Source organism: Macaca mulatta, chromosome 12, assembly GCF_049350105.2.
Source record: "Macaca mulatta isolate MMU2019108-1 chromosome 12, T2T-MMU8v2.0, whole genome shotgun sequence".
Classification (NCBI taxonomy): Eukaryota; Metazoa; Chordata; class Mammalia; order Primates; family Cercopithecidae; genus Macaca; species Macaca mulatta.
In genome coordinates this window covers 64690248-64707870 of record NC_133417.1, presented here as the reverse complement: position 1 = coordinate 64707870, position 17623 = coordinate 64690248, and the positions used below count along the sequence as shown (strand labels likewise).

General features: G+C 38.3%; 1 protein-coding gene across 3 annotated transcripts in view; it reads left to right on the top strand.

Annotated features, from left to right (window-relative positions):
• The window catches only part of LY75 (lymphocyte antigen 75), a 94687-nt gene that overhangs the window by 21119 nt on the left and 55945 nt on the right, over positions 1-17623 (top strand). For all 3 annotated transcript variants that reach the window (XR_013401991.1, XM_001093552.5, XM_077957072.1), the window contains exons 7-14: positions 1624-1815; positions 2701-2858; positions 4951-5061; positions 5604-5692; positions 5832-6001; positions 7101-7300; positions 8752-8894; positions 16719-16800. Coding sequence is in view for 2 of the 3 variants with exons in the window: in XM_001093552.5 (XP_001093552.3) it covers positions 1624-1815; positions 2701-2858; positions 4951-5061; positions 5604-5692; positions 5832-6001; positions 7101-7300; positions 8752-8894; positions 16719-16800 (1145 nt within the window). In the remaining variant the exon portion in view is untranslated. The remainder of the gene's footprint in view (positions 1-1623; positions 1816-2700; positions 2859-4950; positions 5062-5603; positions 5693-5831; positions 6002-7100; positions 7301-8751; positions 8895-16718; positions 16801-17623) is intronic.

The window sequence follows — 17623 nt, the reverse complement described above, 5'->3', positions numbered from 1 at the left end:
CTTATAAGACCGCCAGATCTCGTGAGACTTATTCACTATCACGAGAACAGCACGGGAGAGACCTGCCCCCATGATTCAATTACCTTTCACCAGGTTCCTCCCATAACACATGGGAATTTAAGGTGAGATTTGGATGAGGACACAGCCAAACCATATCAAGGGGAAAGGATGATTTTTAAATGTCCTGCTTTAAAAGGAACTATGAGTGAAGGGAATAAAGCATCCAAATGTCTTGTCATCTAAAAAGGAGCATAGAGCAATTTTTAAGGAAAAACTAGATATAAAATAAAGAATGTAAGGGGATATTTTAAGATAATAGGGGAAATGAACATTTGTCTTCCAAGTTGATTCAAACCGCATTTAGTCCATACAACAAAAGGCATAATAGAAAAGCCAGCACAAATGAAAATAAGCTAGAGCAATTGATGATAGATTAAGTAAATATCTCGCAGTAGCAATTATTAAGTAAATCATGATGTTCCCACATGATTGAATAATATGCATTTACTAAAATAACTGTGCCAGCAGGAAAATACAAAGAACAAAACCAAATGATATTCCTACTTATCATTTTAATCTTGTAAAAATATATATTCATTGAGACAAAGACTAGAATATGAAAATGATTGCATTAAGTTCCATTGTGGGTGATATTTTTCCTCTGTTCCTTTATCATAATTATAAAATATAACAATAATACATGCTATTTCAGAATATTAAAGTTAATTGAGTTATCTTGCAAGTGTAAGAGGTTAGCTGAATCTGAATCACTTTATCCTTCAGTAAGAAAACAAACTGTCCACATTTTTAAGATGCTGTGCATTCTTACAACAGATATTCCAAATGGTTCTGAATCAGTGAAGTCTGAGTAACCAACTCACTTTCTGGTTTTGTTAACAGGGGTAGAAGTATTCCGTAGGGTTTTATACTTCATTATTTTTTTCTAATCTGGAAAAATTAGACCTTTGATTGTGAGCTTTATCATGGTCAAAACAGAATCACTAATTCCATGAGGTCCATCTGTCTAGCAGAGGGAAGGAAAGAAGTGCAGGGGTAACCTTTGCCCTTTCCCTCCATTGCTGCCATCTCTTGGATGCGAAGTATATAAACGTCTTATTCTGTCCCTTAAATCTCTGCCTGTTCTTTGTTCAACAGTGAGCATTAATCTACATCCCCTTGCTAAGCTGACCATACAAGAAAACGAGGCTCGCCCTCTTACAATCTTCTCAAGGACAGAGACTGGAGGGAAACCTAACAAATTCCATACCCAGGAAAAGATTTGTCAGAAACTGACTTAAGGCACGTCTTTCTGCTGTCTACTTGGACTAAGGGCAATCTCTCCCTTGATTGTGTCCAAACCCTTTAATAGCCTGTGCTCAGCCATATAGGGCATTGAAGCACGTTAAAGTCACATCATTTTCTGAATCCCAGTGGGAATTCCTACGATGCCATATATACCTCATTTATGTGATAGGCACCACATGAATTCATGTCACTGTAGCATCTGACATCACATTCCCCAGTTTTCCAGGACCCTCATTATTCAAGAAAAAATAATTTGCAATGTTATTGATTCAAATAGATGTATCTTTACTGGAATATAAATAGCTGCTTTTCCCCCAGATGTCTGGACATACTCAGATACCCGCTGTGATGCAGGCTGGCTGCCAAATAATGGATTTTGCTATCTGCTGGTAAATGAAAGTAATTCCTGGGATAAGGCACATGCGAAATGCAAAGACTTCAGTGGTGACCTAATCAGCATTCATTCTTTAGCAGATGTGGAGGTGGTGGTCACAAAACTCCATAATGAGGGTAAGTTTTTAAAAATATCCTATTTGAAAGGCTTAAGGCATTTTAAAGTATCCCTGGTTTTAGACTCTTGGTGGGAATGAAAAGCTTACAGTCTGATCCCACAGGTCAGCACTGTCAGATAGGATTGTCTCTGGTGATGGAACTGTTCTACAATTAGCACTGTCTAGTATGGTGGCCACTAGCCACATGCAGCTTTTGAGCAGTTGGCATGTAGCTAGGGCAACTGAGGAACTGAATTATTACTTTTATTTCATTTTAACTAATTTAAGTGGCCACATGTGCCTAGTGGCAACCAATTTGACAGTACTACCATTGATTGAATGATCTCCCTCTTCTCATGAGCTAAATTTTATTTAAGTTGCTCAGAAAACTTAAGTGATAATTACTTCACTTTTGTAATTACTTGAAAGCTAAATACTGGTAAAGGAAAATATACTAGACTGACAGTATTATGATCTCTTCCTAGAATTCACTAATAATAGCTGAGAGTAGATACCTACTCAGTGCCAGCCTGGTGCTCCTTGTTTCACTTGTGAAGGCAGCAGAGTCATACCAGGGCAGCAGTGGACAGTATTTCTGTTCAAACTGGGATATGTATGATTGTATTTGTAGAATTTCATTCATCCCACAAAGCAAAGTTTATCTACACCAGATATCAGGAACACTCAGCCTGCAGATGTTCTACCCGTGTACTTTACTGGCATAAGTGACTTAAAAAGCCTTCATTACCCAACCTGCCTGTCTTATCAACATATTAATAACCAAATTAAGAGTACTACAAAGGCTCTTAAAACTCCGTATCAGAATGTAAAAATTCGTATAACAATATAAATATTAAAGTATGTAATTGAGCAAAACCAAAGAAATAAAACATTTTTCTTTTAGATACCAAAGAAGAAGTATGGATAGGCCTTAAGAACATAAATATACCAACTTTATTTCAGTGGTCAGATGGTACTGAAGTTACCCTAACATATTGGGATGAGAATGAGCCAAATGTTCCCTACAATAAGACGCCTAACTGTGTTTCCTACTTAGGAGAGGTAGGAAACCTCCTACGGTTTCTTTATATTCTTATTGTTTCACTTAATGATAATATTAAGATTTCTTTGGTTGGGAAGTTTGTGTATAAGCTGGAAAAGAAAAGGTAAGAGCCCTCTGGATCAGGGTACAGGGCCACGGACCATTACCTGTTAAGAATCGGGTCGTTGGCCGGGCGCGGTGGCTCAAGCCTGTAATCCCAGCACTTTGGGAGGCCGAGATGGGCGGATCACAAAGTCAGGAGATCAAGACCATCCTGGCTAACACGGTGAAACCCCGTCTCTACTAAAAAATACAAAAATCTAGCCGGGCGAGGTGGCGGGCGCCTGTGGTCCCAGCTACTCGGGAGGCTGAGGCAGGAGAATGTCGTAAACCTGGGAGGCGGAGCTTGCAGTGAGCTGAGATCCGGCCACTGCACTCCAGCCTGGGCGACAGAGGGAGACTCCGCCTCAAAAAAAAAAAAAAAAAAAGAATCGGGTCGCACAGCAGGAGATGAGTGGCGGGTAAGCAAGCATTACTGCCCGAGCTCCCCCTCCTGTAAGATCGGCAGCACCATTGATTCTCATAGGAGGGCGAACCCTATTATGAACTGCACATGCAAGGGATCTAGGTTGCACTTCCTTGTAGAACAGTTTCATCCCAAAACTATCCTCTTCGCCACCCTCTGTGGAAAAAATTGTCTTCCACAAAACTGGTCCCTGGTGCCAAAAGTTGGCAAAAAATAATCTCAAGTCTAGATTGTCTTTCTGGTAGTTACTTTAAAAAGGTAAATAAAAGCAATTACTAAGTAAGCAACCTACATCCTATCTGAGAGCATCTTTTCTGGTCTCAAACAGATACAGAGAATCCCTTTAGAACTCAGATTCTTGTGCCAGACTGATTCTAGCAACCTGCTTTCTCTCAGGACCAGGGCCTCCACCCACCTTTCTGCCATCAATGTGATATTTGGCTAACCACAATTTAACCTGAAAAATCCCATCTTCCAAATTCATGTTCAGATTGTTTTATATCGATACTACTTTGAAAAGTGAAAAAAATGATTTTATTTAAAAATTAGGCCTAACATCTTTCAGAAACCATCTTACTCCTATAGAGTGCTCAGCCTTAATAATCCAAAATAGGCTGTGTCTTGAGCAGAAAAGATATATGTACCTCTATGTTTTGTTTGTATCACTTTCCCGTGGACTCCTAATTGGTTATTGAAAGTGACTGTGTCACTTAGACATCTAAAGAGACCTAAGTGGAAGCAATAAATATTATGTGTGTTTAAAAGAAATTTAGAAAGGTGTCACATTTGAAGCTCTATTCAAAATGATATCCAACATGTCTTTAAAAGAACATCAGAAATGGAAAGGGGTTCCCATGGGCAAGAGTGAACTGATGGCATACCTAGACAGCATTCCAATGTTCAAAACTGACCCTTATCACAATCGTCTTATTAAAATTTAATTCGAAGAAAGCAAAGTGACTTAGTCAATTAAGCAAATTAATGTTAAATAGCATATTTGAAAGAGAGAATTTTGAAGTCCAGGTTGAATTAGAGTTGAAAGAAACTTTTGACCTAGAATTCGTGGAGAATAGCTATTTTAGCCACCGTCATCATTTTACACGTGAGGAAACTGAGAAAGGGAGGTTGATGATGTGCCTAAAAGTTTCAAACTTTGGCTGTGCCTTAGGGAAGAAGATTAGAATGCTGAAACTGCGGGCTGAGTTCTTCTCTCTTCAGCTTTTATACTAAGTGTCCTTTGATGGTTTTATTGCTACTCTTATAAGAAAATGAAATTTATCCACAATGTGACCTGGAGGTGATGCTGAGGTAACTGGTTGTGAGCCATCGCTTTGCAGGCCTGTTGAGTAGCATTTTCTAGCAGTGTGTTCTCACATTTGATAATTCATTTATATTAATTCTCTTTCTCTCTCTCTCTTTCTCTCTCTCTCTCTCTCTCTCTCTCTCTCCCTCTCTCCCCCTCTCTCCCTCTCCCTCTCTCTCCCTCTTCCTCTCTCTCTCTTTGTCTCATAGTTTTTGTGAGTTCAGTTTTGAATATGCGGTAAATAATTTCCTTTCCAAGCAAATGTTTTTGTCTCCTTTCAAAGCTAGGTCAGTGGAAAGTCCAATCGTGTGAGGAGAAACTAAAATATGTATGCAAGAGAAAGGGAGAAAAACTGAACGACACAAGTTCTGATAAGATGTGTCCTCCAAATGAGGTAGGTGAAATCCCTATGTAAATTTTCTCAAGCAGTGTTACAACTTCTTGGTTAGAAATGGTAGCTGAGACTTAAATAATTCAGACTTATAAAATTGAGGAAACTACTAGTTTCTGTTCATTTATGTTAGAACAAGCCAGAAGGCAGTGAGTTACAGCATATTGCTTCTTACAGAAGCAGAAGTTTGAAAATTTCTATAAATATTTGTAGAATTACTAGCCTCAAGGCCGATGTCTTTACTTCCCCCACTAATATTATCAATATTCAAAAATAATTCATCCAGTGACTATTATACTCTTATGATGAGCCAGCCTCCAAGGATAAAGAGAATTAACCCATACCTTTTGTCTGACACAGGCTCACAGTCTTGTGGAAGTTATCTGTGAAATTGCATCCCACCCCCATCACATGTGTGAATTCAATAGCCATGTCCTCAATTTCCACATGTTCTAAGATGCTATCAATGTAACAGAAACATGCTTGACAGACGGGTCACCATCAAGTCTGGCAAACAGTTTGACAGTATTTTTCCTCTGATTTAGGGCTGGAAGAGACATGGAGAAACCTGTTACAAGATTTACGAGGATGAGGTCCCTTTTGGAACAAACTGCAATCTGACTATCACTAGCAGGTGTGACCATCAGTCAACTTGTACTCAGAAACTTTCAACTCTGAGTTCTTTTGCTAAACAGTCTTCATAAGAAAAAGGTGCATCTTCAAATAGAGTCAATCATTGTGAAACGCTTGCCAATTTGATTCTTCTTTTGTAGATTTGAGCAAGAATACCTAAATGATTTGATGAAAAAGTATGATAAATCTCTAAGAAAATACTTCTGGACTGGCCTGAGAGATGTAGATTCTCGTGGCGAGTATAACTGGGCAACTGTTGGTGGAACAAGGCGGTCTGTAACCTTTTCCAACTGGAATTTTCTTGAGCCAGGTGAGTGTGTTAATCTTTTTTTATATATATACTTTAAATTCTAGGGTACACGTGCACAACATGCAGGTTTGTTACATAGGTATGCATGTGCCATGTTGGTGTGCTGCACTAAAGTAGCAGTATACTGTGACTAGTGAAAGGCAGCACTCCTCTCAAAGGTGTTCCTCACTTACTTTTGAAATGTGAGGGACTCGATGATCTTCAGGATTGGAGGCTATCTATGGAAAAATACACAGAAGCACTGGCTGTGTCTTCCCTATTATGTCCTTGAGAATAATCCAGTGAAAGAAGTTCAAAAACTTAGTTCTCCCAAACCACCGTCTAATGGCTCAGAGCTAGAAGCACCAGTGCGAGTTTTTAAAATCTTTTCTGTGTAAATCTCAAATAGAATCTCAAAGTGCCCACGTGGGGCTCTTTACATTTTCATCTCTCTGCTTCCTAACCTTTTATCAAAGCTCAATGTGTTTTCTTCCATTATTCTCAATGGGTAAGAATTATGGAGGCTATCTTGCATTATTTATTTTAATACTGTTTCATACTTTTAATACTGTTATGAATACATAAAATTATGACGGTCATAAAATAAACAGCAAACAAATGTATGTTACCACATACCTCCTTCTATCTTTATTATACCAGCTTTTCCTTTGGATCAGAATCTGGGAGAGTTGTGTTTTGAGGTTTACTAGGTTGCTTAAAAACTGCTCAAAGTTGTTAAGCTAATTTGAACCACTATCCTAAGCAGCAATAGTATTTAGGGTACAGCTCTAGAAACAGACCACCTGGGCACAAATCCTGGGGGCAACCACTTACTAATTCTATGACCTTGAACAAGTCACTTAATTCTCACTGTACCTCAAATTATGACAATAGAATCCCCCCTATAGGTTTGTTGTGAGGATTAATCTTTTTCAAAAAGTACTTTACAAATAGTAAACACCTATCATTATTATTCTGAACAACACATTTCTTTCCTCTCTTTGTTCCATGTCTTTTTATTCTCTCTCCCCAACTTGGCTGAAATAAAGAGTAGGAACACTAGAAGATGTTTGAACTTTAACATTTTAATTGTTAATTGAGCTTTCCACTTCAATCCCAGCTTCCCCGGGCGGCTGCGTGGCTATGTCTACTGGAAAGTCTCTTGGAAAGTGGGAGGTGAAGGACTGCAGAAGCTTCAAAGCACTTTCAATTTGCAAGAAAATGAGTGGACCCCTTGAGCCTGAAGAAGCAGCCCCTAAGCCTGATGACCCCTGTCCTGAAGGATGGCAGAGTTTCCCCACAAGTCTTTCTTGTTATAAGGTAAAGTGACATTCTCATTCTATCCTTTAATGAAGTTATTTTTCCACTATCCTAGTTCGTGTCCTTGTACAAATTATGCTCTTCTCCATAGTCCTATGTAACCTAACTAAAGTGCTCTGGAGCACAGAGTCCTTGGCAGGGCGTCACCGAACCTCTGGCATGAGGTGGTCAGCCCCACACCCTGCACGTGTCCTACCCGAAAAGGCAGGCCCAAGAACTGGCTCCTTCCCAAAGTCTTTTTTTCCCAGTAAGTTGGTATACTATATGCCATACTGCCGCTCTGCCTATGATCCTCATATTCCTCTAATTCTTGTTGTCAAATTGATAGCTCCAGCACTGTTTATAGTGTAAAAAATTATATATATATATTTATATATGTATTTATATTTATATATTTGGGTCTGCATCAGTCAGCTAGTCCCACAAACAAACCATTAGATGCCACCCCAAAATTCGGTGGCTATGACAACAAACATATAGCCTCACATTCTCACAGATCTCCAGGCCATCTAGGGTTTGACTGATCTAGTTCGGTGACCTCTGCTCCCAACTTCAGGTCAGCTGTGCTGGACTCCAGCCCTTCATTCTAGGGCTCAGGCTGAAAGGGCAACAGTTTGCAGGGGTTGGTTATTCTCGTGGTATATCGCTGGAGCCCAAGAAGGCAAGCCAACCATATAAGCACATTTCAGGCCTCTGCTCACTTTACCTCCACTAATATCCCATCAACACAGTAAGTCACATGGCCAAGCCCCATGCCAAGGGACAAAGAAGTGTACTCCACCCACCAGGGGGTTGTGGCAAGACCATCTAATTATATTACAAGGAACTGAAAAATTGGGACAAATGTAATTTGGCCTGTCCTTGTGTCATCATCTCTTCTTCCGCCTCCTCCTCTTCTTCTTTCTTCTTTCTTTTTCTCCTTTCTTCTTCTTTTGAAACAGCCCAAGTTCCAGGTTTACTTTTGCCACTTTCTGTCAATGTTCACACACCAGTGCAGACTGCTCTTTGGTTCTTCCTCGTCAGAACATAGTTCTATTTCTGTGTGGGTCACAGTGTCTTATATTCAAAATTTCTATTGTTAGCACATTTCTTTGCCAAAGCCTACTCCCAAAGCATGTATATGTATCGTTTACAGCCTTGCCTACTGGTTCATTTTATCTTTCAAGATCCTAGGAATACGGGAGAACATGGATCTTGTTGGACCACTTCCCCAGTCTGGCTGAGGAAGGCCATCCATCTGACCACAGCGACTGGCATCTGTGCTGGCCCTCAGTTGAGTTGGCACTTTCAGCCGGACTAGTCTGTGTCTCAGTATCTGTGCATTTACCTGTGCCTCCATTACACCTTTCAGAATTCATTTCAGGGGCCCACACATGTGACAGTAATTGACTTTAACACTGTGAAACTTTAAGATTATACCAGAAAACAAATTAACGTTATATTTTGCTAAGGTATTCCATGCAGAAAGAATTGTGAGAAAGAGGAACTGGGAAGAAGCTGAACGATTCTGCCAAGCCCTTGGAGCACACCTTTCTAGCTTCAGCCGTGTGGATGAAATAAAGGAATTTCTTCACTTTTTAACAGACCAGTTCAGGTAATGCTTTTAGAATGAGAATTTCTATGCTGAATTTGATGTCCTCTAGATATTCAAAATTGGCACGTCCTTACCCTCTCTCCCTGTTGGGAAAAAAAAAAAATGGACATGTTTTATTATCTGAAAGGTCATTTGTTGCTTAGCAGTCATGCAACATCAAGCACTCTTAATATGCAGACACTATGAGGAATCTAAAGGTGAATGAAATGTATTCCCTACCCGTTGTTTAATAAAGTGCAACAGCAATGTGTGGCAGAAAATCTAGAACATAGGCAAGGAAGGGCCTCGGGAATTCAGAGGAGGGAGGGAGTGTTTCTGGGAGTATAACCAGGAAAAGTGTCATAAAGAAGGCTGATTCTTGGAAGGTAGGTATTATTTCAAAAGGCAAGATAGGAGAAGGAGAAGGAGCCAGAAAAAAATCAGAACATAAGCAAAGGAACTGAGACCAGAACGTACAGATATGGTCAAGGAGAAATGAGTCATACAGATTAGCTAGAGGCCGGGCACGGTGGCTCAAGCCTGTAATCCCAGCACTTTGGGAGGCCGAGACGGGCGGATCACGAGGTCAGGAGATCGAGACCATCCTGGCTAACACAGTGAAACTCCGTCTCTACTAAAAATACAAAAACTTAGCCGGGCGAGGTGGCGGGCGCCTGTAGTCCCAGCTACACGGGAGGCTGAGGCAGGAGAATGGTGTGAACCCGGGAGGCGGAGCTTGCAGTGAGCTGAGATCCGGCCACTGCACTCCAGCCTGGGTGACAGAGCGAGACTCCGTCTCAAAAAAAAAAACAAATTAGCTAGAAAATGGGATTTGGATATGAAATTGGAATGTCCTTGTTTGCCAGGGAAGGAGTTTGATCTTAAGTCATTAAGCACAACCAAACAAAAAACAAAAACAAGGTGCCTGTGTGTGTATTTATATCTATACACACTCACATATACCTGCATATATACATATATATACAGAGAGGAAGGAGTTTCACCATGTTGGCCAGGCTCGTCTCGAACTTCTGACCTTAGGTGATCCGCCCACCTCGGCCTTCCAAAGTACTGGGATTGAAAGCATGAGCCACCACGCCCAGCCCGTTTTCAGTTTTGATGAAGTGCGAGTCTGCAAATTTGTTCAATAATAAAGTCTGCGCTTTTGAAAGAGACTTAAAACAAAACTTGCCAATTAGTACTTATCCAGCTCTAAGACTATAATGTTCTTTTCCTGGGAGGAAGGGGCCACAAAATACTACAAAATTGTGAAATTCTAATAAAAATCCTTTAAAAATTAAATTTTTAAAAAAATTTTTTAATTTTAAAAATTAAAGCAACTAGCAACATTTTCATTATGCAACAAATAAATTAGTACTGAGTAGCTGGTGGCCTCCAGAAATGGGTCTGACTCTCCAATTTGCCATGGTCTCTAATTTATTACCTCTTGTCCCCACTTCCCTTGCTTATGTTATGTGCTTGTCTCATATGTACTCAAATAGCAATTGAGTTAATAATCACAAGTCATGTGATCATCTTAATAGGTGCTGAAAATGCATCTGGTAAAATCCACTATTCATTCCTGGTTTAATACATAAATATACACTTACATTTAATAAATATAACATATATAAATTCTTATTAGAATAGAAGAATAGTTCAAATTAATAGCCATATCACACTTAATGATGAAGCATTGTTAAGTGCATTTCCCTGAAAGTCTGAAAAAGGTAAGGATCCCTATATCATCACTATTGTTAATCTTGGTTTGAAATTCATCTCCTGCACATTAAGATAAAAATAATACTATAATGCGTAAATGTTTATATATATTAAGCAGAGGAAAAGATAAATTATCAGAGTAAAGCGTATACTATTTACACTTAAACTAGACTTCAAAAATATATCAAAAAGGGTAATGGCTATTATATCTCTAGGAAGTAAGATTTTGAGCGATTTTTAAAGTCTTTTCTTTGGGCTGGGTGTGGTGGCTTACGCCTGTAATCCCAGCACTTTGGGGGCCTGAGGTGAGAGGACTGCTTGAAACCAGGAGTTCGAGACCAGCCTGGGCAGCATAGGGAGACCCTGTCTCTATAAAAAAACAACAACAAAAAAACCCAAAAGATTAGCTGGGCATGGTGGCACACACCTGTAGTCCTGGTTACTCAGGAGGCTGAGTCAGGAGGATCACTTGAGCCCAGGAGTTCAAGGATACAGTGAGACAAGATAGTGCCACTGCACTCCAGCTTGGGCAACAGAGTGAGATGCTGTCTCTAAAAAATAAATGAATAAAATATTTTCTTTGGAAATTTCCATATCTTCCAGATTTGCTTTTTGTTTTGTTTTGTTTTGTGTTTTGAGACAGGGTCTTGTTTTGTCACTCAAGTCCAGTGGTGTAATTACAGCTCACTGTAGCCTCAACCTCCCAGACTCAGGTAATCCCCCTACTTCAGCCTCCCAAGTAGCTGGGACTACAGTCACATGCCACAACACCCAGCTGATGTTTGTATTTCTTTTGTAGAAACAGGTTTTTCCATGTTGCTCAGGCTAATCTCAGATTCCTGGGCTCAAGCGATTCACCTTCCTTGGCCTCCCAAGGTGCTGGGATCACAGATGTGAGCCACAGTGCCTGGCCCAGATTTGCTCTAATATAGCTTCTGCTGTGTTTTTCTCATTAGAGAATGTAGTTTCACTACAGTGTACTGGAAACCTAATGTAAAATACAATACCTGTGTTCCATAAATATTTATTTATTAAGCATCTGTCATAGAATCTCAGGTATTCTAGACATCATTGTCTAGTGTTAGAAATTAATATACAAAATTTCACTGCAGACTGACCCAAGGTAATTTGTATATACTAAATACCAACTCTCGGGTTCTTTTTGAGGTGAGTGTTAGCTATTCCCTCAACCTTGAGAATAGATTATAACAAATACAAAATTCAGACCAAAATTTTCCATACATACAGACGTTTGCTATGCAAACATTTATTGAAGCAGACACAAAACATCTTATACAACCTGTTTTGTAAGCTTGACAACATCCCAGCAATCTGTCCTTTTTGGTGTTTTAACTATCACCTTGCACAGGTTTACTTGAGCAGATGTGGCAGCATTCTGTTCCCATTGTAGTGAGTATCAGGCCGTCACAGTCACAGGACCCAATGACTGGATGTGGGATTGTTTAGAATCAAGCCCTACTAAGATACAGGCTGTGGCCTCACAAAATTCTAATATATTCTTGAGAAGTGTGAGAGTTTCTCTAAATATTTTAGCTAATCCCCGCATCTCAAATAACTTATATTTCACCAATGAGAGCCCAATCCTACTATCATGCCGATGAACAAGCTTCCAATTTCAGCGACATTAACCCAGTTCTCACATTCACTCTGCTCATGACCAAAGCTTCCAGCGTGACTTTGGTGATCATGGAAGTCCTCATGATGGCCACCTCTGGAGCATGGCCTTTCTTTTTTTTTTTTTTTTTTTTTTAATTGTACTTTAGGTTCTAGGGTACATGTGCATTTTTTAAAATTATACTTTAGGTTCTAGGGTACATGTGCACAATGTGCAGGTTTGTTACGTATGTATACATGTGCCATTTGGTTTGTTGCACCCATTAGCTCATCATTTACATTAGGTATTTCTCCTAATGCTATCCCTCCCCCATCCCTCCACCCCATGACAGGTCACGGTGTGTGATGTTCCCCACACTGTGTCCAAGTGTTCTCATTGTTCAGTTCCCACCTATGAGTGAGAACATGCAGTGTTTGGTTTTCTGTCCTTGTGATAGTTTGCTCAGAATGATGGTTTCCAGCTTCATCCATGTCCCTACAAAGGACTCGAACTCATCCTTTTTTATGACTGCATAGTATTCCACGGTGTATATGTGTGGGGCATGGCCTTTCTAATACACCACCAATACTTCCTGACATGTAAGTTTCAAGCAGGGCAACTTAACGGCCCTTAGATTTCAAGCTTGACACAGACAATATCATACTATCCAGGTAAAGTATTTTTAAGTAAAATGCTGATATAAGGTCTAGATTCCAAGCAAGCGGTTAGTAACCCTAACTGGAACGAAGAGCCGTGGATAAGTACTAAGCAATGAGGTTGTAGATATTTGTGAGAAACAATAAGCAGAAAACATTGGAACATCATATGTGATAGAAATGACCATTAAGAGCATCCATATACAGAATGAATTACACCAGGAAACAAAACATGAAAGGAAACTTTTATGATTTGTTTCTTTGTTTTGAATCACACTTGTTGAGCACTCCCTTCTTTAAAAAATTAATACAAGTTCATTATATAAAATTTGGAAAAGATAAAAACAGATAATGAAGCAATCACCTCAAATCCTAGCTCCTGATTATAAACATAGTAAACACTTAATGTAAACCCTTTCCATTTACTTACATCTCTACACATATAGCTTTTACAAAACCTATTTTCCATAGAATGTACTATGTTTAATTTTTTTCTAATAAAAATAATGTATATTGAATTTAGAAAACAGAACAGCACAGAGAAAAAACAAATCTCCATAATCCCTTCACTCGTAGGAACTGTGTTTTATTTGTACTTGGATCCTAGCAGCTAACACAATGCCATAGTAAGCATACTGCGTTGTTTGCTTAATAACTTCTCCATAATAAAGAAAGTGTTTGCCTGTGCTGTGCTTACAGAACATATTCTAAAACCAAAATTGTAACTATGGCTTAAAGGAAAGAAGGAAGCAAACCCATTTATATTAGAAAATGATTCTAAAGCGTACTCCTTGATGCCTTGGCTTTTTATTGCAGGAATTGACCTTTCTCAGCAAGATATCTATTGCCTAAATTGTGTATTGCATGCCAAGGAGTTAAGTCAGATTACTGCTGTACCTCTCACAATCTAAGTTCCACATCTCTATTTGTATTTCAGGGAAAAAGATTCATGGTGCACCAAATCATTAAGGCTCTAAGATCTTTGCAACTCCTAATGGTAGCCCAACAGGGAAAGCCATTGTAGGGCAGAAATAGCCATAGGATTAGAGAAGAAAGCCTTGTTTGCGATGCCATTGCTGCTGTGTACACTGCCTCCTGTGATGTGGCATGAATGGATTTAGACATAAATCTAAGGCTTTGTAGAATAAGCACCCTCATCAAATAGTATTTATTGGGGCTTATGGCTGAGATACTGTTTTCCTTAGCAACCAGATGCAGCAGGAAATTTGATTGAGAATAGGAATTTTAACACAATTACACATATTAACCTTTTATGCAATCTCTTCATAACCCAGTAGTTTTAAAACCATATACTTAGTGCTTGGAGTCCCAGGAATTTGTAAAGAGAAAGAGGGAATCTCAGTTTGACTTGATTCCCTGGTTATGATCGGGTACAATTTTTTCCTTCACATTTTCTAAAATTAACATTGGAAGTGTGCAATGATTAATGTGATAGCCAATTTCTTCTTCCCTTTATCTTCCTACAGCTCAACTAGGTCAAACCAGGAATGAGTTACAATTGAGGAAATATTTTCCACTTCTGATCCCGCACACACAAAAAATACATACACGTAGCTATTATTTTCTGTATTTATGACATGTTAGAGAGTTCTTTAAAATGAAGCTGAAATCTGTAAATTTCTGTGTTCAAATGAAACTCAGTTTCAGAAAGTAGTAGAGATTAGAAATTTTGGACAATCGAGCAAACTCTTCTCTAGGAAACTGTCCTCTGAGATGCAGTAAAGGAGCCAGAAATGGGCTTGAAAGCAGAGATGTTTCTAAGTAGAAGGAAGGGGAGCTATTAGCTGAGAGAAGACTGGGTAAGGGCTTAAGGAGCCTAGAAAGTTGAGGACAAACCTCTAAAAAGGCTGCCAGTGGGAGCCTCTGCAATGCAGGTGACAAATGATCTTTGATTGTCTTCCTGGTTGTATTGTGGATTGTGTAAAGAAGATAAAATAGCTAAGGCTTACTTTAGGGAAACACAAAATTCTACACGAATTCCCCAGGCCCAAATATACAGTATGCAAAGATTTGGGAGAAATGAAGTTATTTCCCCCAAATAAATATGAGGAAGAATACTTAACTGACTCTCTATTTTAGCCGTCTGGCTCTAACTGTGCTGTATATGCCAGTTGTCTAGACCCTGTGGTTTAGAAATCCAGCACTCGGGTGGTCTGATACACTCAGAAGCCTGTAAGAGAGCTCTGATGAGCAGAAGGCATAAACTGCAAATTCCTCTTTAGCTGCTAAATTTAAACTGGACTTGATTGTCTCCACTGGATATATCTTAAATCCACAAATTGGTGGATCTTTCTCTGTGGAAGAAAACAGTATAACAATGAAAACCAAAACAGGACAGTCCTCATTCATATTCCATTGCATTAAGTCAAAAACCTTGAGGTTGAAAAGATGAAAAAGTACTTATTGTTGTTAAAATACGAGGGAATGTTGAATAAAGGTAAGAAATAAAGAAAAGCAATTATTTATTTAAAAATAAGAAATTAGTTTAAAATTCTTTGTTTCAGCCTTTGATTCACTAGTACATTTTATTAAAATGAACTTATGATATTTCTCTGTAGACTCGTAGCTATATGTTCCATATATTCCATATATTCTGCTGAACTTGAGAATATGCATTGTTTTTAGATTTGAAATCTACCCCTTCTTTAAAATGTATTCTATATTATACTTACAGGCATATTACATTTATATATGTATACACACATGTACTGATCATACATATGTGCCAACAAAAAAGGTTAAATTATATGGATTATTATTTGTCACCCAAAAGTGTAATAAATTTTAGAAAATATTTTCAAATGGAGTTAGAGGCAGAGAAAAATTTCTATGCTTATATCACGTCTACTTATGCTGTATATTTATCCCTGGCCAGAGCATAAATGTATTTGAGGGGAAAGATTACTTAGATATATGTTCCTGCCTCCATATGCTTGTGTAGATAGTCTTCCTTGGAAGGCCTACCCTTCTTCCTCTTGGCCAATCTGATTACTGGCATTCGGATCGTGTCCAGAAAGAAATGTTAACCATCCCTTGAAGAATATCTTTTGTCCTACCAACCTCATGAAGTCTTTCTTCATTTTCTGCAGTCCACAGTGACCTCTCCTTTCTCTGAACTTTTGTATCATCTAAAATGTGTACAACTCATTTGATAGCTTTCATAAATGGCCTTTAGTTTTTTGTTCATATATATCTTATCGCTATTTCATATTACATTTGAGGGTAGATGTAGGTCTTAAACTTCTCTGTGTCATCATTGCTCCTAGCTCAATGCCTTTTACATAAAAGTATAATACTTATAGATGATAAGCATAATCACTTAAATGATTACTTAATATATTTTTCTGGTGTATTTCTTTGGCACATAAGCAATACTCACATTCTTGTTTACTTTAAACTTGGTGGGTAGTAGGAACTCAACTATGTTTCAACTATTGTTTAACAAAAATTTAGCCAAATAGTTCTGCATTTTAAAGAAGATTATTTGATAGTGTTATAGACAAACACTTTAAAGAAATGCCATTGTTGCTTTTGAGTGTATCTGAAAATATTCTTTAATATTCAAGCACTACAGTAAAAGTCTTTTTTCCTCTTAAAATTCAAAGAATGGTTTTTGCCTTTCATATGAAGAAAACAGCTTAAAATGTAGTTTTAAAAGTATGGTACTTTTTATGTAGCTACCCCATATTAAGGACTTAGTTTCGTTTCAAAAGACTTCTTTATGTTGCTTGAAACTGTGCTTTTCAATTAGTGACGCACTTTAGACATGTGAGTGCTAAATATTTTTGCCAAGCATTGTCCTCGTATTTTTAACACTTGCTTTTTACATAGTGGCCAGCGTTGGCTGTGGATTGGTTTGAATAAAAGGAGCCCAGATTTACAAGGATCATGGCAATGGAGTGATCGTACACCAGTAAGTTAAAACATTTTTGTTTTAGGTAGTATGGAAGCACTGTTTCAATAACAAGTTGTTTGTTAAATAATACAGCCACACCTAAAATTTATATGGAACCAAAAAAGACCCTGAATAGCCAAAGAAATATTGAGCAAAAAGAATAAAGCTGGAGGCCACCACACTACCTGAGCTCAAAAATATACCTCGAAGCTATAGTAACCAAAACAGCATGGTACTGGCATAAAAACAGACACATAGACCAACAGAACAGAATAGAGAGGCCAAAAATACATCCACATATTTATAGCCAACAGGTTTTCAACAAAGATACCAAGAACACACAATGGGAAAAGGACAGTCTCTTCTATAAATGATAGTGGGAAAACTGGATTTCCACAGGCAGAAAAATGAGATTAAGCCCTTATCTCATATCATATACAAAAATCAACTCCAAATGCATTGAAGTACTAAATGGAAGGCCCCAAACTGTGAAACTACTAGGAGAAAACATAGGGGGAAAGCTCCATGACGTTGGTCTGGACAATGATTTTTTTGGATATGAACTCAAAAACGCAGACAACAAAAGCCAAAATAGACAAATGGGATTACATCAAACTAAAAAGCTTCTGTACAATAAAGGAAACAATCAACAGAGTGAAGAGAAAACCTACAGAATAAGAGAAAATATTTGCAGAATAAGAGAAAATATTTGCAAATCCTATATATATATATATATATATATATATATATATATATATATATATATATCTGATACAAGATTAATATCCAAAATATAGTCATGCATCACTTAACAATGGGATACATTCTGAGAAATGCATTG